General features: G+C 45.7%; 2 protein-coding genes across 5 annotated transcripts in view; one reads left to right on the top strand and one right to left on the bottom strand.

Moving 5' to 3' along the window:
- Positions 1-5,562: 5,562 nt before the first annotated feature.
- LOC141564274 (uncharacterized) lies at positions 5,563-17,250 on the bottom strand. Of its 4 annotated transcripts, none has more exons than XM_074306574.1 (5): positions 17,028-17,250; positions 12,486-12,622; positions 10,376-11,231; positions 9,029-9,202; positions 5,563-6,799 (listed from the first exon to the last, which is right to left on the bottom strand). In XM_074306574.1, exons 1-5 carry the CDS (start codon positions 17,099-17,101, stop codon positions 6,616-6,618), a joined length of 1,425 nt encoding a protein of 474 aa, XP_074162675.1. In that variant the 5' UTR covers positions 17,102-17,250; the 3' UTR covers positions 5,563-6,615. The 4 variants fall into 4 exon arrangements, with proteins under 4 accessions (XP_074162675.1, XP_074162677.1, XP_074162678.1 ...); XM_074306576.1 differs by having other exon boundaries at positions 16,595-17,133; XM_074306577.1 differs by having other exon boundaries at positions 6,696-6,821.
- Positions 17,251-17,460: 210 nt separating this feature from the next.
- The window catches only part of LOC141564275 (ATPase family AAA domain-containing protein 3), a 59,495-nt gene continuing 51,696 nt past the window's right edge, over positions 17,461-25,259 (top strand). The window contains exons 1-3 of the mRNA XM_074306579.1: positions 17,461-17,771; positions 22,829-22,905; positions 23,543-23,644. Coding sequence (XP_074162680.1) covers positions 17,564-17,771; positions 22,829-22,905; positions 23,543-23,644 — 387 coding nt within the window. The 5' untranslated portion in view covers positions 17,461-17,563. The remainder of the gene's footprint in view (positions 17,772-22,828; positions 22,906-23,542; positions 23,645-25,259) is intronic.

Below are 25,259 nucleotides of genomic sequence, written 5' to 3'. Positions count from 1 at the left end.
TTCTAAAAGCAATCCAATATATATTATACATGTTAAAATATGTTAAATCCAATATATATATATATATATATATATATATATATATATATATATATATATATATACATCTCTATATATACATCTATATATATATAAACATATTTATACAGTAATCTTGCTGCATAAGAAAAATAAGATCAAAAGGAAAGAAAATGAGTAAGAAAACAAAATGCAAGCAACAACATCAAATAGAGTGAGAGTGTTATGATGCACATTCGTTCCCACAGTGTTCTCTCTGGGTGCAGATGGCTCTCTTCATCAAGAGATCAGTCTTCTCATTGTTGGCAAGAGCCACGTCCATCAGAATTGATCATCTTGTAATCTTGTTACCATGTACAATGATCTTCTGGTGCAGCTCATTTCTTTTTTTTTTTTTTTTTTAATTTTTTATTTTATTTTATAATTATAACATTTTTTGACAGTACATATGCATGGGTAATTTTTTACAACATTATCCCTTGCACTTACTTCTATTCAGATTTTTTCCCTTCCTCCCCCAACCCCCTCCCCCAGATGGCAAGCAGTCTTATATATGTTAAATATATTACAGTATATTCTACATACAATATATGTGTGTAGAACCAAATTTTTTGTTGCACAGCAAGAATTGGATTCAGAAGGTAAAAATAACAGTTTACATTCATTTCCCAGTGTTCCTTTTCTGGATGTAGCTGGTTCTGTCCGTCATTAATCAATTGGAATTGGATTAGCTCTTCTCTATGTTGAAGAAATCCACTTCCATCAGCATACATCCTCGTACAGTATCATTGTTGAAGTGTATAATGATCTTCTGGTTCTGCTTGTTTCACTCAGCATCAGTTGATGTAAGTCTCTCCAAGCCTCTCTGTATTTCTCCTGTTGGTCATTTCTTATAGAACAATAATATTCCATAACATTCATATACCATAGTTTACCCAACCATTCTCCAATTGATGGACATCCATTCATCTTCCAGCTTCTAGCCACTATGAAAAGGGCTTGGTGCAGCTCATTTCATTTACCATTAGTTCATGTAAATCTCTCCAGATTTCTCTGAAACCGTTCTGCTGGTCGTTTCTTACAGAACAATAATATTCCATAACTTTCATATACCATAGCTTTCTCAGCCATTCTCCAATTGATGGACATCCATTCCATTTCCAGTTTCTGGCCACTACAAAGAGGGCTGCCACAAACATTCTTGCACATACAGGTCCCTTTCCCTTCTTTAAAATTTCTTTGGGATATAATCCCAGTAGAAACACTGCTGGATCAGAGGGTATACACAGTTTGATAACTTTTTGGGCATCGTTCCACATTGTTCTCCAGAATGGTGGGATCCATTCACAACTCCACCAACAATGCATCAGTGTCCCAGTTTTTCCCACATCCCCTTCAACATTCATCATTATCTTTTCCTGTCGTCTTAGCCAATCTGAGAGGTGTGTAGTGGTATCTCAGAGTTGTTGACTTCCCTTTTTTGTATTTCCAATACTTAGCATAGTGCCTGGCACATAGTAGGCAATTAATATATGATGACTTGAGAAAAAAAACTGATCTCAGAGGGTGGTTATGAAGAAAGAGATCTGTAAAGTTTAATGCATATTTATGTAGTGGTTAGAGTTCTTAACTTTTGAGCCCAGCAAATCCTGCCTCAGACACTTACTTAATCATATAACCTCTTTCCATCCCAGTTTCCTCATCTATAGAATGGACGGGTTGCACTTGATGGCTTTGGAAGCCCCCTCCATTTCCAGAATCTATGAATTATAAGCCATGGATCCAGCACTCCTGGAGTTGCGGCATCTAACAAAGGAATAAAAATGATTTATTAAAGCGCCTATTTTGTGCCAAATGTTGGGATGCAAATACAAAAAGAGAGATAGTCCTTATTCAAGGAGCTTACATTCTAGAGTAGACCACACATATAGGGGAGAGGGATGGGTGGGAGTTATAACCGGCCCTAGAGATGATGAATGGGACTAGAGGGAGGGATTGCTCTGCCCTTTCCAGAAGCAATGGTGGTTGTTTAATAGTTTGACTGGGGAGGGGGGAAGTATAGAGGGGGGCTGATGAAAAAACTAATATGCGTAAGGCAAACTCTACTGTCCAATCCGTTTACATAGGAGTGTCTTTTTTTTCCTATTTTATTTTATTTTTTTTCTAAAGATTTTTCTTTTCAAAATATATGCATGGATAATTTGACAACATTGACTCTTGCATAGCCTTGTGTTTCAGATTTTCTCCCCTCCCCTAGATGGCAAGCAATTCAATATATGTTAAACATATTAAAATATATGTCAAATCCAATTTGTATAAACATTTATACAATTCTCTTGCTGCACAAGAGAAATTAGATTAAAAAAAAAGAAAGTAAATGAGTAAGAAAAGAAAATGCAAGAGAACAACAACAAAAAGAGTGAGGATGCTATGTTGTGATCTACCCTCAGTTTCCACAGTCCTCTCTATGGGTGCAGATGGCGCTCTCCATCCCAAGATCATTGGGCCTGTCATCAATCATCTCATTGATGGAAAGAGTCATGTTCATCAGAATCGATCAGCGTATAATATTGATGTTGTTGTGTACAATGATCTCTATAGGAGTGTCTTAATTGAAAGCATGTCATTAGAAAGTAGTTTTGTCAATGACCTCACACCAAGCACAAATATTTGTGCCAACAGCCACTTTGCCAATTAGTAACTTGTCCAGCCTTACCTAGTGGACTACATTAACAGGAAGTCTACTTCCTCCAAGATAGCCCCAAACACCTTTGGACCATTCTCCTGGAAAGGAAGTTTTTCCTTACTTGCAACCTAAAATCTGATTCATTCCACACTCATCTGGCCTTCCCGTCTCCCTACCACCACAATCCTGGAACCACAATCCAATCCACTTTGCCACTGCCCTGGAAAGGAGTGTGTCAGGCCTCTCTCTCTTAGGGTCCCCGCTCAAAAGCCCTATAACCTCCCCTCACCATCCCTCCCCTGCATTTCCTTTTAGAAGGAAAGCTTCTTAAAGGGCAGGTACTGTCTTGCTTTTTGTGTTTGGATCCTCAGCATCTGGCACAGTGCCCAACATATATTGTTTGGTTATTAAATGCTTTTTTTATCCATCCATTCTTTGTTCCTAATTTTGCTCCCAGGATCAAGAAAAACAAGACCAAATGGTATCACGTTACAATCTTTCAAATCTCAGAAAATAGCTATCATGTCATCACTTCCAACCATTCATTCTTTCTTGATCTTAATTTATTCTATTGTTTGAAATTTCCTGGTCTCTTTCCAGCCCTAATTCCTAATATAGCCTGGCTGTATATGGAAAAAAAAATAAAGCATTTGCAGAAGGAAGGTAGCCCCCTGGCCCATTTTAGATGACGGAGACAGACTTCACGGGCACTGACTTGAAAAGGCTTGAATGACTTCCACAAATATTAAGGATTTCTTGTGTGAAAGGGAATAAATATGGTGTTCCCAAGCAAGCTAGCTATTCACTAGGGGGAAGGGGCAAATCCTGGTCGCACTAACTTTCTGGCCCACATGATGATGGGCGTTGAGCATTCACAGCGAAAATGGGAAGATGGAGGAAATTACTTTGCAAAATCTTAAGGCACGAGTGAGCTGTGGCAAGGATGACAACTCCTATAGAGGGAACATCTGCAAATTTTGCTGAGTAGCCTAATAGAGGAAACCCCCCCCCCCCACCAAGGGAGCCCGGCCTGTCCCAGAGGGAAACAAAGCCAAGCTGCTCAGATCCAGCTTCCATTTCTTTGATGAACTGGTCATGGGCACAAAAAGCATGAACCCAAGGGGGAATCAGCAGGGAGCGGCCTCCTGTAGAACCTTCCAGGGTCAAGGGCCGCAGTGAACTGGGAGGGGGCCTTTAAGAGGAGTCCAACCCAGCCCTTCACATGGGACCTAGAGCTCTTGCAACCACCTCTGGGACTTTAGTGAACCTCTCTGCACTCAGCTCTTCACAAAGCAGGAGGGATGGGCTGGAGAGCTCATGTTTATAGGGTATTTTGAGATTTACAAAGGGCTTTCAATACATCATTTTACATAAAAGCTCATTTGATCCCTGGAACCCTTTCTAGCTTGAAATCTTTTGATTCTATGAGTCAGGTGAGCCCGTCTGAGAACAGCCTACGTGGCTAAGGGAGAAATGTATATGTCTATATGTGTGTATGACACATACACATATATATGTGATGACCTCATTTGGGGCTTTCTTGGCAAAGAAACTGGTTCATCGTTTCCTTCTCCAGCTCCTTTAATGGATGAGGAAACTGAGGCAAATCAGCTAGGGTCTGAGGCTGGTTATGAACTCAGGAAGAATCATCTTTGTGACTCCAGGCCTTCAACTCTATTGCTTCGGACACCATTTTTATTCCCTTTCACACAAGAAATCCTTAATGTTTATGTTAGTCATTCAAACCGTTTCAAGGCAATGGCCGGTGAAGTCTAAATCTCCCTGGATTAAGATGGGCGGGGTGGCCATCTTCCTTCTGCAAATGCTTTTTTTTTTTTTTTTTTTTTTTTTTTTTTTTTTTTTTTACATATACAGCAAAGCTATATGGGAGTTAGGCCTGGGAAGAGAGCAGGGAATTTCAAACAATACATTAAGATCAATATTATTCTATACCACTTAGCCATACACACACACAATTTATAATATTCATGTGGTTATATATATTTTTATCATATATATATTTTATAATTATATAACGGGTTAGCTTTTCAGTGTAAACATTTGATCCCTAGCAAACGTTTTAAGTCAGGGTTTTTGTTTTGTCCAGGCTTAACAGTGTTGGAGAAAACCGGTGCAAATTAAGACTTCTGTGACCCACCGTTGTGTTTAACAGTGCTTGGTGATGAGCCGTGTAAGGTTTTGGAAGGCAGTTCTAGCATACATATACCATGTCCTAAGGCATGGGTGAAAATCTAGATGTTTATACGCATGACCGTGGATGTGGATGTGTGTCTATGTCTAGCTCTTCCACAGCAGGGACTGTTTGTAGCAGTACTTAGCACAGTGCCCCGCCACATAGTAGCTACTTAATATTGTATATGAAAGCCTTGTGGTCCTGTTACTCTGGTCCCAAGCCACCTCTCCATTCTCTCTTCTCTCTCCTCCCACTCCCAGGCAGGGCAGAGAGCTTCACTAGGACAATTACAGCCCATGAGGCGTATCCCTCCAAATGTTTTTCACCTGAGTGTCTCTGGATCCAGCAGTTACGTTGGCAGGAATTTCCCATGTGCCAATGTCAGGCATGTACCCAAAGCCTCTGGTTTGGATGAAAGGGGTTCAGTGAAAGCCCTTTGAAAAAAAATTAAAAACTCTCCTTTGCAACCCCACCAGCATCAAGGAGGATTCTGGGCCAGAGATTGGAGCTGCAGTGCCATCTCCTGGCCACAGAGTACCTCTGACTCATTTCTCCCAGAGTCTGTTTGGTCCTGGTCGCTGCCATTAAGGGGGAAAGCTGACCCTATGACATTGGCCCCCTTGGGGATGCTGTGTCTTGAGCTGCCAGGTAATGATCACACGAATGCTCCTCAATAAAAATCTGGTATATTTTATGACTTTCTTTGGAATTCTGCCAATCGGTCCTAACATGATTGTCTTACCCGTCACCTAGAAACCTGGCTTTACCTCAAAAGCCTGTGACCCAACCACACATTTAAGTAACAAACATAACTCAGGTGTCCTAAATGTTGAGGGGGAAATCATATACTGGGGCAGTCTGTTTGTTTCTGACTCCTCCCTGACAGTTAACTAGACCCAGTACAAACACTTATAAACCCCAAAGAGCTGGGAAGTGCTGGGGACGTTCAAACACTATCAAGCAGAATGTTTTATTTAATTATATTTATCATGTGGCCAACACCAACACCAGCAGCTCCTGTCCTGGGCTTTCTCCCCCTCTCTTTGCTTGCTGAATATTTATTCATTCTTCAAAGCTCAAATCCATCACTACTTTGTCCAGGAAGACTTCCCCAATCCCTAGCTTCCACCCCCACCAAGCCCTGGCTGGCAACAACCTTCTTCCTGGATCCACATTGCTCTCGGCAGCTCTCTGAGGTTCTCTTCTCGTAATATTGTATGTTCGGCTTTATTCTGCGTATGCTATCCCTTTGAAGACCATAAGCTTCCTGCATGTCATGTAGAGAACCCCACTTGGTACTTGACTGGATTGAATTGAGAACAAGAGTTGTCTTAGCTAAACTTTGTATCTCGCTTGGCAGTTGGTGATGGTAGGTATTTAATAAGAACCCTTTAAGCAAATGAATGGATGGATAAACATCTTTCCAGAACAGCCAGCCCTTCTCTGCTTGGTTTTAGCAATGCGGATGAGAGAGAGGAGTCCATGTCTCCTTCGGGCTTCAAATTTCTCTCTTCCAAGATGGCACCTTCTAGTCTTTGGCCATTCAGAACGCAGCGCCGTCTCGTCTTGTCCCTCTTTTGAAGGCAGGCCCCTCTGGGATTTGGGGTCTTCACTCTGGCAGACAGTGACCTCCTTGCTCTCCATTCCACAAAACCAGAGAACCCTGGAGAATGCTAAGGCTTCAGCCTGCAGCTTCATTAGCCTTCCAATCCCATTATTAATGATCCTGCCGCGCTAAAAAAGAATTCAGACGGGGAGGCTTGGAGAGTTCCTCAAACTCCTTGGCCCCGGAGGCCAGCTCTTGTCTGTAGTTATAGAGGAACGGTGAGTCCTGGCTGTTCCTCAGCCACTCATTATGTTTGTGGGCTTCGTAGTGGAACTGGGAGCTTTTCATCTCATACCTGAAAATCAGAAACAGCTGTGCTGGCCCACAGAGATGTGGCGCAGCACAAGTGGTCAGAGTAAGCAGGGACCCCCAACCTGGGAGAGATGAGGGGCTCTACAAGGGCAGGTGGGGGACAAGGAGGACAGCAACGGGAGACAAGAGTGAAGAATACTCCAGCTGTGACTTATCTGTTCATCCCACTCAGGCAGTCAAAAAAGCAGCCTATGGTGGGGAGGGGGAAGGAAAAGACAGGGAAGAATTGTCCAGTTCTGTAAACAGGGTCACCCGTTATTTTAATTGATCTGATGCATAGAAAGGGAAACTACTGAGTGGATCTGAACAAAATGAGTTTGCACGCCTCCCAGAGGAGAGGGAAATGCAGAATCTGCCATGTGCTGTTAGTCTTTTCATCCCTTTGATTCTCTGAGAAGAGGATATGGGGGCTAAAGAGATGATGACAAATGCTTGGAATGGGCCCTTCCCCTTTCGCCCAAAGACCCCAAGCTGAGAGTCCACAGCATCAGCCTCTGGAGCACACGTCTAAACAGCAAAGGGTGAGCAAGGGCACAAGCTGCTGAAATAACCAAGGCTCGGGAGTGAGTTTAGCCAAGCTGATTTCTGCCCCAGACCATGCTGCATCTGGAAACATGGCTGCAGACATCTCCCAGCCACTCCGAGTCCTAGAAGGAAAGTCTGCGCTCAAGGTATTAGGGGGGGATTACATGTTCCCATGTTGTCATAGGGCATCCAGCAGGCTGGGCATGGAAAGCCGGGAGCGCGACCAGCCATGTGTGCGGTCAGCCACAACGGGGGCCAGCACGGTTCTGAGATTTTATGTGGGGCTTCCTCCTTTGGGGAATGAAGGGTTTCTGTAGAAACAGAGTAACAAACACTGTCCAAATTGTCCGAGAACAAACACCCTAGTGTCTGACTTGGGGCTACGGGGCAGCTGGGAAACAGACTAGAACAGAGTGCATCTGAAATAACAAGCCACTTGGAATATGGACAGCGCTGCTCCCCGAGGAGCACAACGCCTGACTTTAGTCAAACTTTAAGACCTGAGCCCAGCTTCCAGCTCCTTAGTTCAGCTGTTCCTCCATTTTTTATAGCCTATGTAACTTTTTTTTTTTTTTTTTTTTCCCCAAGTAGAGATTATGCTTTCTGGCAGTTGGCACTCTGCCTATTAGATGGGGTTGCCTAGTAACATTGTTACTAGGGATAAGCTAGAAGGAGGGATCAAGTAGACCCTAATTCACAGATCGAAGGCTGGAGGTTCAAAGACCTTCAGTGGCCTGTAAATTGGAGGTGAGGGCAGAGAGGTAGGCAGTGGAGGAAGGTCAAAGAGCCCACCCCCAGGCTGCATAGGGAAAGTAACTAAGCAGGCCTGGGGACCCGCCCCATTCTGGGGAGGGGGGGGAAATGGAACCAGCTGCTACATCAGGAAATCTCAGGACTGAACTTTGTCTAGAACAGGGCTCACGGCAGGATGGAGGGTGGGGCACAGCACAGCTGCACAAGCCGCCATCTTCCTTCTGGCCTTACATTGGTGTGAATCCAAGGCAGGCCAAGAAGCCGTCAAGACTCTTCGTTCTTGAGCAGAGGCAAAAAACGGGTCACCACTAACCCTTGTATGGGCCGGGAGTCTTCAAATAAATGTCAAGGTCTTTAAAAAATATTTGCCTTTCATAGAATTTGATTTGGTCACCCCGAGGGCCTTGGGTATTGTTGGTGTCCCTGATGTGGCCAGCCCAGAGACCGCCTCTCTAAGCTTTGTCAGGCTGGCTCACGGACAGCAGGCTCACAGCCTACTGTCTCTCCCTAAGTCTGGATTTCAAGGTTCTCCATCTTGGAAGAACCTACTGGAGCTTGAGGTCTCTTGGCAGGTTCCCGCCATATTAGGAAGAGGCTTAAGAAGAAGGCTTCAGCAGGGGTTCTTCACTTCTCCATGAAAATTAAGATGCAACCTGCTAATTACCCTGGGTGCTTTTAAAATGGGCTGAAAAATAACCCATGGTAAAGATGTTTTTCCAATTCTACTAAAAGAAACAGGAAGAGGCCCAAGAGAAACCCAAAGGAGCCAGGAGTTCAGAGCTGTGCCATTAGCCACAAAATAGAGCATCCCGGTGGATCCAGGAATGGCTCAGGTGGTCCCAGAGAGCTATGGCCTCATCATGCCCACTCTGGCCCCCGGGAGGCAAGAACATCCCTTTATTTCCAGGGCCCCCAAGGAGCTCTTAGCACCTACCACTTGGACCTGGGACCTCGGGTCCGTTCCAGTTCTTGCTGCCTCTTCAGCTCTAGTATCCACTCTTCCTCTGCCCGAAGGCGCTGCAAACGGAGTCGTGACAAGGTTTTCTGGATGGGGTCTATGGTCCCTAGGGATTGATCCACATTCCTTTCTGTGAGGGTCTGGAAGAACCTGCAATTCAGAGCCATGGGCTTCTAAGCTGTCATGGTACCCCTTTAGCCCCATCTCTGGTTCTAAACCCAACAGCCACTCTCCAACTTTCCCTCACTGAGCTGATTTGATTAACCAAGATGTCACTTGTCAAATAAATGGCATGTTTAGTGACAGGCCTTAGGCTTGGGTGCCTACCTCAAATGTACCACCCTATAGCACAGGCCCGATAGTTTTCTATATTATTGAAATGAGCATTTTAAGTCTTGTGCTTTTTAAAAGAAAAAAAATATCCTTTTTTTCTTGACACAACAGCCCTTTCTTACAAATACCCAACAACCACAAATCTCTTTTTTGCATGACTACACGTCTAAATTGTTTCTCATGACAGGACTTGGAATTCAAAAAAATGAATGTTAAAAAGTGTTTTTACTTGTAATTAAAAATATTCAAATAACCACAAACCATCACCTCTCCATACAAAATTATTATTACTTTTTTTTTTCCTGAGGCAATTGGGGTTAAGTGACTTGCCCAGGGTCATATAGCTAGGAAGTGTTAAATATCCAAAGAACATTTCTTAAACATGCATTTAGGAATTGCTGCTTCCGATGGATGCAGCCACTGACTCGGAAGTAACATTCATCCTGGTCTGCTAAAGGGACTGATTGGTTAAAGCCTCCCAGAGAAGTGGTTCCAGGCCCTGTTTCTTTGAAAGCCACAAGTGGCAAATGGAACATTAAAGATGGAAACCATGACTTGGGGCATGGAAGAGAACTTTCATTTCAGATGTTTTAAAACTCCCACCCCCATTTCCCACAAAGTGCCATCTGGCAGAGCAAAGACTTGAGAGTGATGCTTTCTGTGGAAGCTGCCCCCCAGCTAAGCTTCGAGTCAACTCTTCAGTTACAGGGGAAATCTCACCAAGATGTCAGGAAGAGCCGGGGGGAGCACACAGGGGCCCGGACACAGAACTTGCTAATCCCAAGGCCTGAATTGGAATCCTGCCTCAGCTTCTAACTGTATGACTGGGCAAGTCATTTGCTCTAAACCTTAGTTTTTAATCTTGCAATTAGAGAATAATACCAGCATTTATTTACCTCCTAGGACTGCTAAATGCCTCCTCAGAGACCCCCACCTATGAAAAGGGGCTCTGCAAACTGAAAGGGGCTGTGGCTGCATTCCAATTGTTACCTTTTGTTCATCTCCTGAGCCAGGGGAGAGGAGATTCCAGGTACAGGTAGGCAGTAAGGGCTCCAGGAGTGGTCCAGGGCATCTTCCTCCCTGGGTTCAGGGGTCATGCAGGCCCGGCGGGTGGCCCAGGGCCCTGTTTTACAAGTTCGAGATCGAGACGGTCTGCTCAGAGTCATTTTTTTTCTGCTCCCTCCGGGCCGGATGAGCTGAGGGGGGGGCTGTGCACAAGCATTGGCTTTGGCTGAGGTGGGTCTCCATATGGGCCTGGGGGACTGTGACCGAGACCGGACCCATCGAGTCCTCTTGGAAGCAGGGGAAAAAGAATGGGAGCGGGTGAGAGAAAGGGACCTGCCTCGAGGTATGTCGGGAGAGCAGGACCGCACTGGGATCTTAGGAGGCAGCAGGGACTTCACCCCGATCACGTGGGGTGCCCCTAGTTTTGGGGGGAAGGTTTGGGCAGGAGGTCCATCCATCAGCAAGGCCACAGATGGCAGGCAGCTAGTAGCGGCCACCTCATTTCCCAGGAGGCCTGCTCTATACCTGCCAGGAGCCAGGGACCTCACTGGAAAGCCTAAGGTCCTAATGCTTGAGTCGTTTCCCACCAGTCTGGCCAAGGGCATAGGCACCTGTGCCAGAGCTTCCCCCTCCTTTGTGGGAGATGGGCCATATTGGACTTCAGGCCACTGAACCTGAATAGGCCTCCAGAGGTCAGTGGCCTCCGAACCAGAGCCATCGTCAGTGTCAGAGTCTTGACTCGAGCTGGGGTCCAAGCGTGGGCACACGTGGACCTTCAGTTTCTGTAAACTTTCTTCTAGGTCCTCAATCGTGGGACTGTCCTTTCGAGGAGACAAACCAGCTGCACAATTAGAAGGGAAAGGCACAGTATAAGATCTCACAAGTCACAGGCTTCCATGCTGTTACTTCCCAGGCTTCTTACAGGGCCTTATAGTCTCCCCACCCTGACAACTGCACCTGGTCCAGCAAGTGAGGACCCCGTGGCACTTTCTAGGAAAGCTCTATCTTCCCTTCAGTAGGGAAGATATCAGGATGTCCCAGAACCCCACGGTCTGAAGAGACAAATAGGACTTAGGGCCCACTTAGGGAATCCAGCTGGTGCATTCATGTCATATTATACAGTAAAAAATTGCAGGACTTTTCTGTGCATCGAAGGACAACCTGAGTGGTCTTAGCTATGGTTTGTGGTTCTTTTAAAGCAAAACCTAAATGTCTTATTCTGTACTCAGCCAAGTATGATGATGTAAAATAAAGCTTCAGTAAAGGAAATGATGATTAAAAAAAAAAAGTTAACCAAATTATTTTAATGCTTTAAATAAGGCGGTGGGGATGGGAGGGAAGTATATCTATTAAGTAGTAGACTGAGGCCTGGTTCCATTCCCTAGTCCTCTGGAAAGTTTATATGTTTATAGCTGGGAGTTCCTGCCTGAGGGCCCAGCCACATTACATGGTGACCAAGTGGGTACAAGACATCCCATATAGCTCCTTGTACCTACTGCCTGACCCCACACACCTAGTCGCAGCCCATGCCCCACAGCCCTGGATACAGCAACAGAACCATTCCTTTCGTTCTGCTCCTCAAGGGGACAGGAATTGGAGCCATTTGATTCCAGCTGCAGAAGGCCCTTCCTGGGAGGGTCATCTTAGATGCCCCTGTACCAGCCCACCTCCAGATGCAAGTTTTTTCTCTCCTTTTTTCTCCTCTTCTTCCTCCTTCTCCCTCTCCCTTTCTTTTTCCCTTTCTCTCCCTCTCCATATTTTCTTTCTCCATTTTTTGTGTCTCTCCATTCCTCTTTCTTCTCCTATTGCCTCTTTTCTTTCTTCCTTTCCTCTCATTCTCCCTTTGTTTTCTTTTTTCTCTTTTCCCCTCTCTCCCTCCCTCTTTAGAATCCTCATTGAACCTTTTTTGGGCCCTCTCCTTCGCCCTCCTACTGTTTGTTTTTACTCTCCCCTGATTAGAAGGTCAGCTCCCTGAGAACAGACTCTATTGCCCCTGTAACAGCTTGTGGTAGGCAAGCCCTACATATTTGAGTTATCCCTCAAATTTGCCTCCTTCTGCCTGAGCTGGTGATGCCCCGGGCTCGCTCATTCTTACCCATTTCTTCCTCTTGAATCCATGAAGTGTTTTCCAGACTGCCCAAGGATGCCTGGCTCTTGACTGATTCATGGGAGTTAGGATGTTGGCCATGGGCGCTTTTCTGAGTATAACGGAGAAATTCGTTTCTTTTCTCTCTTCACAAAAACAGAAAACACGGAGTCATCATAATATCAAACATTTCCTCCCTTTTTGGTCTTTCCCTTGATGTCCCTTCTTTATGTTCAAGCTTAAAATCACCCCCAATAGCACAATTTCTGTTCTTTTCTAATTGAGTGGAGAACATTCTAGTTATTTTCAAGGATAACCAAGAAGATCAATTAAAAAAATTCTAGCAGGGGCATAATTAGGGCATGGGGATAGCCTCACTGGTAGCTCACTGGGGAAATCCTCAGTTCTGTAAACCACTGGAATTCTTCACTCCTGGGCCTGTTTCCATTTCTCTTCTGGTTCACCTACTTCTTCCTATAATGCCCCCCCCCAAAGAAACATTCTTACAAGTATCCTAAAGGTTCTAATTGGTAAGGTTAGAAGTCAGAAAGATCTCATCTTCCTCAGTTCAAATCCAGCACCAGACACATCCTAGCTGTGTGACCCTAGACAAGTCACTTTACCCTGTTTGCCTCAGTTTCCTCCTCTGTAAAATGAGCTGGAGAAGGAAATGACCAACCGCTAGCTGTGTGATCCTAGATAAGTCACTTCATCCTATTTGCCTTAATTTCCTCACCTGTAAAATGAGTTGGAGAAAGAAAAAGCAAACCAGTATCTCTGCCAAGAAAACCCCAAATGAAGATGCAACTGAAAAATGACTGAACGGGCTTGGGAATATAGCCACCTCTCCCAACCCTGACTACCCTCTGATTTTCATATTGATGTAGTCAGTCCCCCTCTCAACAGACCCTCTGGGCTTAAGGCAAAAACACAATGACGGGGTGAATGGAAAGTAGGGGAAGGATACCATATACCAGGGATTCTCAAACTACTGCCCGTGGGCCAGATGCGGCCCGCTGAGGATGTTTATTCCACCCACCGGGTTATGGCAAATGGGCTGAGGGGCGGAGACAGAGTGTGAGTTTTTGTTTTTACTATACAATGGCCCTCCAACAGTCTGAGGTACAGGGAACTGTTCCCCTATTTAAAAAGTCTGAGGACCACTGCCATATACATTGTGGAGGTGATTGGACCTTGATTAGAGTGGGGAGGAGGTAAGGAAAAGGAATTGAGTTGAGAATATCAAGAAGTTTGAAAGAATGGTTTCAAAGGAGAGATAATAAGATCCATTTTTTTGGTGCTGCAGTTTTATTGGCATCTTAAAGCCCAAGCTCTCTGTGCCCATGAAGCGTCCTTCCTTGCAAAGGAAAGTTGTCCAGTCAGTTTTCTTAAGGAATGATGAGAAATACCATTTTCTGGAGTCAAATGTTCAGTTCTTTCTTCCAGACCAAAAAAAATCTTCCCAACCCAAACCCATAACTTTATTATCTCTCTCCCCCTCCCTTTTCCGCTACAGGAAACAGCAATTCTGAGAGGAAGCTTTCAAAAAGTAGGGCATAAAATCATTTTTGTTTATTTGAGGGAAGGAGGAGGAGTAAGAATGTCTGCTTGAGGCCCTGGAACATTTGACCTGTCATTGTGTGCTTGGGAGTTTGGTGGAGGACTGACACAAACCTCTGACTCACGTGCCCCATTTAGGGTTCGGGTTCAGGTCCAGAACATCATTAATTGACTAACACACATAATAATTGTTCCAAAAGTCCCTTCTTCTCTTCTCTTAACCAAGGATCTCAAGTCCTGCTTCTTTTCTCCCTTATTTCCACACACAACTCTGTATATTATCCACCATTTTGCTGATGAAAAAGTCATTCTTTTCACCAACTTATCTTCAACCCTCTCCCCCAGCCTCCTTTTGGAGCTTGTCCCTTTGATTATAGACCGGCCTCCATAACGCTTCCATTTCTCTCCAGTTCTTTCTTCTTCCCTGCTCTCTAGGTCTCATTTATCCTTAAAAAAACTTTCTTATATTCCCTCAAACTGATGGCCTTGTTTTTTTTTTCCTTCCTTTCATACTCTTCTATAATTCTTGATTTTAATTCCTCTCTTTCCATTTACTTCTCATCCCCAAGAAACTTGGCTTCTAACCAGACTATTTCACTGAAACTGTCCTCTCCAAGGTTACCAGTGGTCTCTTAATTGCTATGTCAGATGGTGTTTTCTTAGTCCTCATCCTTCTTGACCCCCCCTTCAGCATTAACTGCTTCTTCCCACCCACACATCCTCCTCCACTTGGGTTTTCTTGACAATTCTCTCTTGGTTCTTCTTCTTATTCAACCTATACTTGTCTGTCTCCTTTTCTCGATCGTTCTGTCCTGGGCCCTCCTCTGTTCTATTTATACCTTCTCCCTTAGTGATCTCATCAACTCCCTGGGTTCAATTATTTTCTTATGGCTCAATAAATCAGTTAAGATTTAAAAAAATTTTTTGATTCTATCATTTTCAGTCATGTTTTACTCTACATGTCCCTGTTTGTGGTTTTCTTGGCAAAGTACAGGAATGATTTGGCATTTCCTTCTCCAGCTCATTTTACAGATGAGGAAACCGAGGCAAACAGGGTGGAAGAAACTTGCCCAATCACATAATCAATAAGTATCTGAGGTCAGATCTGAATTCACAAAGATGAGTCTTCCTGACTCCAGACCCCAAACTCCTTTGGCTGCCAAGTTTCACTGTCCATATGGATGACCCAATACTGAGCTATCTTCACAATCTGGAAGTCCTGGGTTCAAGTTCTGCCTGTCCCATTCTAGCTGTGGGACTGTACATGTTTCATAACCTTGCAGGATCCCCAGGAAAGCCCAAGAATCTAAGTGGTGAAGCAGGGGCAAATCTGCGTCGTGAAGGAGATTGCTTATGAGTCACAAATTCTAACCCAACGTATCAGGCACCACGTTAGACTCTAAGGATACAAGGTCTCTAAATGAAACAATCTCTATCTCAAGGAGTTTACATTCTATCGGGGAGAAACAACACGGACACCTAGAAATACATTTTTAAAAATCAAGGTAATTTTTTATGTGGAAAGATTGGAGAAAAGGTAGGATGGGAAGAATGGCTCAAGAAAGGTCTCAGGGGGTGTTTCGGAGCAGATGAGGGAGTCTATGAGGCAGCCAGAGGAGGAAGTACGCTGCTGCATGGCACAAAGGGAGACTCCCAGACCTCACTAGCAAGTCCTCCACACTCTCCTGAATGGCAGGTGTAAACTCCCTCAAAGGTGAACTCCTTTACAGGTGTGAACCAAGACGATTACCTGGTCTCAAGTTCTGGCCCGAACCATCTGTAAGAATCCCAACAACTTCCTGGTTGGACAGCTCCATCTGATGGTCTCACTGTCCTTTCAAATTTGACTCATTCAAAATAAAACTCATTTTCTTCCCTTTGAAACCGGTTTTTCACACTTCTCGGTGTCATTCTCAACTCATTTCCTTTTCTTTACCTGCCCCCACCCCAACTACGGTACAATCATTTCCCCAAAATTCTGTCAGCCCACCTCCACAAGGGATACGGCCTCCTTCCCCGTCTCTCTCCTCTCACCAAGCTCAATCAGATTTGAACCATCACAATCCAATGGTCCAATAAGCACTTCTTGGATTGGACTTCTGTCTAGCAATCTTTCCTTTTTCTAACCATTCTGCCTCCGCCCACCCCCAACTTTCCTAGAACAAAAGTCCGGCCATGTACTTCCTCTCCTCACATCTTTGGGAGTTCTCTATTGTTTGTAGAATAAAACACAAACTCCTCAGCGTGATATTTAAAGTGCCCTACCTGGACCTTCAGTCTCCTTTTCCCAAACTTGTAACACGACCCTCCACTTCACTTACAACATTTTCCAGAAATCTGCTCCGTTTCACTTGGCATTCCATCTCCCACCTCCGCACCTTTGCAGAGCCTTGTCCCCCCCACTCCCACCCCCGACCTCCTCCTCTTAGATTCCCTGGCTTTTCCCCTCCTCGGCGCGTAAGCCTTTCTCCCGCGGCTCCTGCTGCCTCGCTTTGCCCCCTTGACATTACTTGTAAATTTCATTTTGGAACCTTTCTCGCAGATACATTGTTACTTACATGTATCTCCCCATTGAATGAAGGTTTTGCCTTTCCTTGTATCCTTAGCACAGTGTCTAGCCCACAGTAGATGGTAAATACTTGTTGTTTAATTGTATCCTCCCCAATAGAACATAAACCCCTGGAGGGCAGGGACTATTTCAATTTCGTCTTCGAAAGTCTAGAAACTAGCACCGCGACCGTACATCTTAGGCACTTAATAAATGCTTGTTGAATGACTGCAGGCTCAGCTCTGGGTCCGCCTCTCACGGGAAGGCTTCCCTGCCCCCTCGGCTGCTAGCGCTCCAGACCCTGATTCTCTGGGTGACTTTGAGTACCCTGGTTTCATTCTCCCCTTCGGGGCAATGAAGAAGTGGGGCGGAGGGGGCTCAGTGAGCTCTAAGTATTCTGCCAGCTCGGGCGGTCTCCGGCTCCTCTTGCTGTTCGCACTCACCGGAGTGGGGCCCGGTGCCCGCGCAGCACGAAGCTCAGGGGCTCCTGGGGAACCTGTTTCTTCGCTGCCGCCATGGTCTGAACTCTGCCCGGCGTCCCCTAGCAACGGGCACCGCGCTCCGTTGCTAGACGGAAGTGATGACACGGGAGCGGATCCTCTTTCCGGCCATCGCGCCCTTGAACGTCCCCTCTCGGCCTCCGTTGCAGCGACCCCGACGACCCCATTCGGCCCCTCCCCGACTACCTTTGCCCCGGAGTCGCCGGCAGCCTATGGGCTGCTGTAAACCCGAACCTCTCTTGCAGGAGACGGAGGAGGGGCTGTGCACGGGGGAGGAGTCAAACCCCTCCGCAGCCAATCCGAAGGCTGAACGTCCTTGAACGTGAGGTTTGGGGCACGCGTTCTCCTGGAGCTCGCCCCCTAGGGGGCGGATTCTTGTTCCTGCGCTTGCGCCCTGGGCGCCGCGTGACGGCTCGCGCCGCGTGTGGAGGCTTCTCGGTTCGGCGGGCACGCGTGGGGGTTTCGAGGGGCGTTCTGCCATGTCGTGGCTCTTTGGCGTCAACAAGGGACCCAAGGGCGAGAGCCCTGGCTCCGTGCTGCCCCTGCCGCCCTCTGTGGGAGGGGACGGCAGCGGGGACCGTCCGGGAGGCGGCGGGGACCGACCCACGCCCAAGGACAAATGGAGCAACTTCGATCCCACGGGCCTGGAGCGCGCGGCCAAGGCGGCGCGCGAGCTCGAGCATTCGCGTGAGTAGGTCAATGCGTGCTCACTTCTCCCATTTTCGGCCCTCAGTCCTGGAAAAGTGAGCCTCTCCCCCTTCCCCTTGGGCTTCGTGGGGAAACTGAGGCTGGGGCCATTCCCCGCTCCCGGGTGGGACTGGAAGCCCGGCCTGCCCCGCCACCCCTAGTTCTCCCTTTGGAGGCTTTCTCTGAACCGAGAGTCATGCACTTGAAGCTTGAGCCTGGAGGCGACGTCTGACCCCTGCCCATTAACCCTCCCGTGACCTTGGGCTTGTCACCTTAAACCCCCTTTCCCTCCCCCGCCTCAGTTGCCTCTTCCCTGCCGTGGGGGAGGTGCAAGAATCGTGCTTGAGATCCTTGGGCGGAGCCCGAGGGTGGAGAGAGAGGAGGTCACATGGGGTTAAGTCATTCTCTGTAAGCATCCATTGAGCACCTTCTGTGTGCATACAACCCCATGGTCCTGAGCTCTCTGTTCCGAGGCTCTGTGTTCCGAGAAGCTTCACTGTCTTGGGCTGAAACTAGTTAGGGCAGGGGCTTGGGGGGGAGCAAGCTTGGTTAGGGATGTGTTTCGGAAGTCTGGGATCTATTTAGAGGTGTCCTCTCAGCAGTTGGGAATAAGAGACCCAGAGTCTGCCGTAGAAGAGAAAATAGATCCTTTGGAGCTGGTGGGATTCAGTGAAATTGTACTGAGGCCATTCTTCAGATCTCTTTCTTTTGCACATTGTCTGCTGATTGGGGAAGGGAGGGAGGCAGATAAGAAGGGGCCATGTGGAGGCTTGGCCAGAATCCTGAGGAAGAAGAGGGCTCAGACACGTGGGGACTGGACACAGACACACAGTAGAGAATGGATGAGAGACACATGGTACCCAAGTGCTTTCAGACAGAAGTGGGGGCTGGACAGGTGGGCAGAGGAGGTTTAAAGTCTCTGCCAGAAGTCTCAGGCCAAGCCCCCAATCTAGTGATGGTGGCCTTCTGCTTTCACGTAGGTGGGGGTTATTTAGGGTTCTTAGGATAGTGGGAGCCTAGGGTCAGGAGCAGAGAGAGCACAGTACCATACAGTTAAGGTAATACGGCAATTTTTTTGAATGCAGATAAAAAAAAAGACTGCTTATGCCATTGACCTAACCAAGGGGCATTTTTAATAACCCACTTGCTCTAGGATCCTATTGAAGTTTTGGAGATCTGGACAAGATGGGTAATGGAAGACCACTTGTTGGAAATGGAATCTAGCTCTACCTACTTTTACTAGATAGAACTGCAGAATAACATTAAAGCAGAAAGGAACCTTGTCTCTTCATTTTACACATGGGAAAACTGTTCAGGGTCACGTAACTACTGCTAGAGCTAGAGCTAAAACCAAGGTCTTCCAACTCTTCCACCGCCTCATACTTCTCCTTGATTTCCAACCCCCCTGGCATTAACAGTGAAAGTAGTTGTTAGGTGTCGATATAAGTAAGTGCAGGAAATCTCTTCTAACTACTATTTCCTAAGTTAATTTCTCCACCTGATGATCTAGGTCAGTGGTCCTCAAACTTTTTAAATAGGGGCCAGTTCCCTGTCCCTCAGACTGTGGGAGGGCTGGACTATAGTAAAAAGAAAAGCTCACCCTCTGTCTCCGCCCCTCAGCCCATTTGCCATAACCAGGCAGAGCCATCTGGCCCTCCGGCTATAGTTTGAGAATCCATGGTCTAGGTAGTTCTGAGAACAGGGTGTCTTGGCAACAAAATAATTTGTTACTTGCAACTTCCATGTTATCATCTTTGGTTCCATTAGGACAGGTCTTTTCTTTTTTACCGCAGCTAATATGGCGCCTTATCCTCAATAAACACGCTCAGATTGCCAATTTTCTTTTCACTCCACTTCATATCGGACCATACCAACCATGGGTTGATTCCCATCAACCAAACTCATTTTCACTTAATGAGCAATCTAGACTATGGGACAAGTAAGGATAACGTGACAGCTTAGTAGTGATTGAGTCATTGACTTCTCTGCTGCTGTCCCTTTCTCTGGTTCTTCTTCCCAGCCTTTAAAATGTACATGCTCGGTGGAGTTTGTTGCTTTTATTCCTTGCAGGATATGCTGTCATGGGAATTCATTTTGTGTGTGAGTTGGACTGGAAGGCCCCTTAGGTCCCTTCCAGCTTTCAAAGTTTGTGATTGTTTTGTGGCTTTGTCACCTTGTGAAGATGACTCTCCAATCTATAGTCTTGCTTATAACCTCTGTGCCTCAGTTTTCTTCAACTATAAATGGGGATCATTCTACTACTTTCATGATCCAACTGAGGAATGATGGAGGCAATAGCTATACATAGTGCCTGAAACGTAGTAGGAGCTTAATTGATTTTTTTTTCTCCTTCATGTCTCTCCTACATTCTAGACAAGTGTTTCCAACTGCCTGCTAAATATCTTAACCAGTAGGATCCTGGAATCACAGATTTGGATCTGGGAAGATGCTTATCCTTCCTTTTGTAATTGAGGCCCAATGACAGGCTTATAATTAATAATGCTGGGATTTGAACCCATCCTCTCAGAGTTCATTGTTCCTTATTCTGCTATTGCTATCCTTACCATCACCTCAAATTCATATAACTCCAGATTATAAATTCATCAAGGGCCCCATTTTCATCCGACATCCCCATTTCTGAGAATGCCACTGCTAACATTCTTTCAGGTTTGATTGAAGGTTATTTTTGTCTCCTCTTCATTCCACCTTCCATTGCCAGATCAATCTCACTGATTAATTAGGTTCTCAGTCATCAGTACAAAGACTAAAAATTGAAATCATCCCCATTCTCAAGGAATTTTCATTCTAGGGGAAAGATTTTCCCAAGTAACATTTTAATCCGATTCCTTTTAAGCATTCAGGGGTTTCCTGGCTGTGAATTTCATACCTCTGCTTTCAGCTATGGCTAAATCTTACCCTTTCTCCTTTCTGCCCCAGCACTTTGGGTTCTGTCACTCCCTTTGCTTAGTCCCCCACATTGATCCCATCATTCAAGACCCAGAACAGATACATGTCTAGGAGCCTATTCCAGATACTTAAGCTCTGAGTAAGCACTCCTTCTCTGCTTTTGTGGCTAGTCTTCTTTTTCACTTGTCATATTTGGTGGGGATAAAATTCACATAATATTGCACACTCCTTTTGTGAAAAAGACCATTGGGTAGCTAGGTGACAGAGTGGATAGTGTGCTGGACCTAGAATCAGGAAGACTCTTCTTCCCAAGGTCAAATCTAGCCTTAGATATTTGTGTGATCCTGGGCAAGATGCTTCACCCCATTTGCCTCAGTTTCCTCATCTGTAAAATGAGCTGGGAGGAGGAAATGACAGACTCTTAGTATTTCTGCCAAGAAAACCCATGGCTTCCTTTGCAACATTCTCTTCAGGTCTCTTTGTGACTCCAGATGTCAGTTGTCTGGCCAGGGCTAGAAATAAACCTGAGGCCACAGATCAGAGGTCGTACTGAGTGAGGGATGAGTCCACGACCCCTGTACTGAGCCCAAGCTGGCCATGATTGATGGGTTCTCATACCTGTATAGAGCTTTGTTCCATCCCTCCGTGTTGTATCTCCTCCCACCTTTTTTCGTCTAGTTTTGAATTATATTCTCTGGCTCTGATTAGTTTTAAAGACACTTGAGCAGACCAGGGATGCTGCTGTCAAGGAGTGTGTTTTCTAGTCTCCTCAGTGATTTGTATTTTGGAGAAAGCTTTATTCCTATTCAGATTCACAGAGGCCAGTGTGCTTTCCTCTTACCTCTTGGCTGGGCCAGCAGAGATAGCTGGGAAGCATTCTCCTGGACCTCCCATCTGTGACTGATGGCCATTCTCATGTGATATGCTCCTCCTTGGAGAAGCTTGCTTTAGCTAGCAAAGCCCATCTCTGGAACCATTCTGCCTTTAGTTTCAGGGACTCACTGGAGCGGGTTTCATCATCTTAGGCAATGTTGGTTCCAGCTCTCTCTTGCAACAGCATGTTTCTATCCAGATAAAGTTTGTAAAGCGTTTCACGAACTTCAGAGCTGTATAAATGTCAATTAATATTACAATGAAGCTCTTTTCTGCAACCACTTAATAAATAAAGTATCTGTTGATGTTTGGGTGACTGGTTGACCAAAATTTCTGATGAAATAATCTGAACTCAAGCAGAGGATAAGAATTCAGTCCTAAGAATTTTTAACTTGATCTGTTAGTTTTTAATTTACTGAAGAAAACTATGCTTGATTCTCCTTTAGTTCCTTGAGTGCTTGCACTGTATTTTTGATGTTGTGTCTCTGGGCCTGATGCATTATTCTCTAGCTCAGCTAAACCACAAGTCCCTTCCAGTCTTTATATTGACCATCCCCAGTGCCTTCCATTAACTCCTCTTCTCCTGTAAGTAATATGTAGCCTTTAAGACTCAGATCAAGTTTACCTCTGACCTCTACGGGAAGCCTTTCCTGAGCACCCCAGGGGCTTCTGCTTTCCCTTCCAAAACTGCCTGCAATGTCTTGTTTTGAATGTGTAAAAATCTCAGTAGAATGCCAGCTCCTTTAAGGCTGTTCCATATTTATTTTGGTGTCCCCAATGACTGACACATACTGGGTACTTAGTAAATGCTTATTGATTGATTGCCAGACACTTTTTTATGTGGTTAGGCATTATAAACTTATAATCTAAGGGTAGATCCTTCTATTTCTAAAAGAAAATTCAGTAGGCAGTTCAGTTAGGCATTTGTTAACTATTTAGGGTATTCTGAAAGCTATAAAGTAAGTTCACAGAGGAATTGCCTGTTCCTCTGGGAAGAAAGCTTGGATGGAGATAGGGTTTGAGTTAGACCTTGGAAAAGGAGTAAGATGAGGATGGGCAGAAAGAAGGACCAGGAGAAAGAAATGGTGTGAGCCAAAGGCCCGGAAAGGTTTGGGAGTATGGAGGGGAGTCATTAACTGGAGCTGAGAAGACCATGGAGCTCCTTGGGAGAGAGCCACATCAGTGGCTTCAGCAAGGAACAGGATGGAGAGCTCTTACAAAGGGATGGGAATCTTAGAGACAGATTCTCCTTAATCATGCTCTTCGTTGCCTCATAGGCCATGCCAAAGATGCTCTCAGTCTTGCACAGATGCAGGAACAGACCTTGCAGCTGGAGCAGCAATCAAAAGTTAAAGTAAGTGTCAGACTTTTTGTTGAACATCTCCTGTCCGATCTTCTGATTTCCAAGTTTACTGGCTTCATTTTAGCCCATGGTTAAAGGAAAAAAGAAAACGAAGATTTAAGTGGACAGGAATTGGCAGATTTGTGTGTCTTGAAGTTTTCTGAGGTCCAAGTTTCTTGACTTGACTTGTAAAAGGCTTGGCCAGAAATAAAATATATACAGTAATGGAGCTAAGGCTTTGTGTAGAGGGTCAGGTGCCTCTGAGGACATCACTTTGTTCCAGCCTAGTAGTCTCCGATATCCATTTAATAATGTGAAATTCCCCAAATGGTATATCACAGTGTTCCAGAAAGAGAGGTTAGAGATCCAGAACTTCTAGTTTGCTGTGTGTGTGTGTGTGTGTGTGTGTGTGTGTGTGTGTGTGTGTGTGTGTCGGGGCCGTGTGTGCGAGTGTGCTCTGGATATCAGGTAGGCTTAGGAGCAACAGAATGATCTTATTGAGAGTCCATCCATTCACTTGGGTCCTCAAGCCTCTTTGCATGTTGATATGTCAGGAAGCTGGACCCAAAATAAGAAGACTAAGGGCCCAGCTTGGTTTTCCTAGCACCACTTGCTTGTTCCCTTCCTGACTGTGTCATCCTTTCTAAAGGAATACGAAGCTGCTGTGGAGCAGCTGAAGAACGAGCAGATTCGGATCCAAGCAGAAGAGAGAAGGAAGACACTAAATGAAGAAACAAGGCAGCACCAGGCGGTGAGGAGCCATTAGTGTTGGTTATTGGCAGGGGAAGTGTCATGGGCAGGAAGGCTACTAAAAATAGAATACTTACTCCAGGTCTCTGCACTTAAAACTTGTTGTGCACTTTCACAATTATCCTGAAATACAGGAGGTTCGATTATGGTTCACATGAAGGATTGCTGTCCTTGGTGTTTCTGGACTGTCTTCTGTAAGGGTTTCATGGCCATAGCCAAAGCGCAGGAGTACCTCTCAGTCTGCCCCTCAGAGCAGCCCTGCTTTTGAACCCCACTACAGGTGCTACTACAGGTGCTACTCTTCTCTCCTGCTGAGCCTTCCTGCAGCAACAGGAGTCTGTGGCCTCTGCCCCCTCCCCTGGGCTCTTTACTGCCAACACAGAGCCCCTTCAGCCAGCACTCCCTTTTGTCCTCTTCTCCATACCTGACAGCATTCCTTGTTCTCTCCTGACCTTCCTCTTTGTGATGGATCCTACCAGGCCCTTCCCAACCCCTCCCACCCTCTCAAACTCTCAAGCCTTGGAGCTTCTTCCTTTTCACAGTCAATCTTCTTAATGAAAAGCTGTATCTGCTCCTGCCTCAGCTTCCTGTCTCTGCTCTACCCTTTGCAGTCTGGCTTCCCACCTTGTCCAACGTCAGACTATTCTTTTAGTCACCAATTATCTCTTTGGTTTACTTTTGGCCTAGAGTTGTGATATTATGGGTAGAGGAAATTCCTTATGAGGAAATTTCCTCCCCAGTGTAGATGTACAATAGGGGAAAGGACTGAGAAGTGAAGGGAATAGGGGGAGCGGTTGGGAAAGTATTGGCCCAAGTTTTTCAGCCTGTGTGTGTGTTGGGGGGGGAGGTAATGTGTGATGGGACTGTAGTAGAGGTCTTCCTATAACCTCTGCACTTAGCTGTTGGGTCTAATGATATTTTCTCAGTGCCCCTTTTTGATTTCTGGGCTGCATTTGACCCTGGTAGTTGTCTTCTTCCCTGCATGCTTCCTCCTATTTCTCTCTTGGGTCCATTGCTACCCTTATTGGGAATGCCCCTCATTGTTTTTCTCATTGAGTGACTGCACTTTCATGATCCAATGCTTGTGAGTCTCCAGCACTGGTGTCTCTTTCTCTCTCTCTCTCTCTCTCTCTCTCTCTCTCTCTCTCTCTCTCTCTCTGAGTTCCATTTACTGGATGCCAGCAGATAGGACTCGCTTGCATAGTCAGTGCTCCTTCCCTATGGGTTCTCCCTGCCTCTAATTTCTCCCCATATCCCAGATCTGACCCTCCTCCAAATCCATTCATCTCTGGGACACCACGTTAACCTCTTTCTTTGGCCTTTAAGACTCTTTAGCCTTTCCAGCCTTATTGCCTGTTAGTGCCGATCCAGCCTTTGTTCCCACGGGGGATTTCACCTCCTCTCTCCAGGCTTTTCTTTACAGACTTCCCCCAGGCCAGGAATGCCTGTGACCACGTTTCCTTCAGAGTCACTGTGAGATATTTCTGATCGCCCCATCCTGTAGTACTCAGTCTTCCGCATCACCTCAAAAACCTTTGTCTTTATTTTGAGTATTCTCCTGGGATAGGATATAAACTCTTAGAGGGCTTGGAAGGTTTCATTTTTGTCTGAATTCC

The sequence above is a fragment of the Sminthopsis crassicaudata genome, chromosome 3 (assembly GCF_048593235.1).
Source record: "Sminthopsis crassicaudata isolate SCR6 chromosome 3, ASM4859323v1, whole genome shotgun sequence".
NCBI classification, from domain to species: domain Eukaryota; kingdom Metazoa; phylum Chordata; class Mammalia; order Dasyuromorphia; family Dasyuridae; genus Sminthopsis; species Sminthopsis crassicaudata.
The sequence above is the reverse complement of the archived record's forward strand: the minus strand, read 5'-3'. Positions and strand labels throughout refer to the sequence as shown.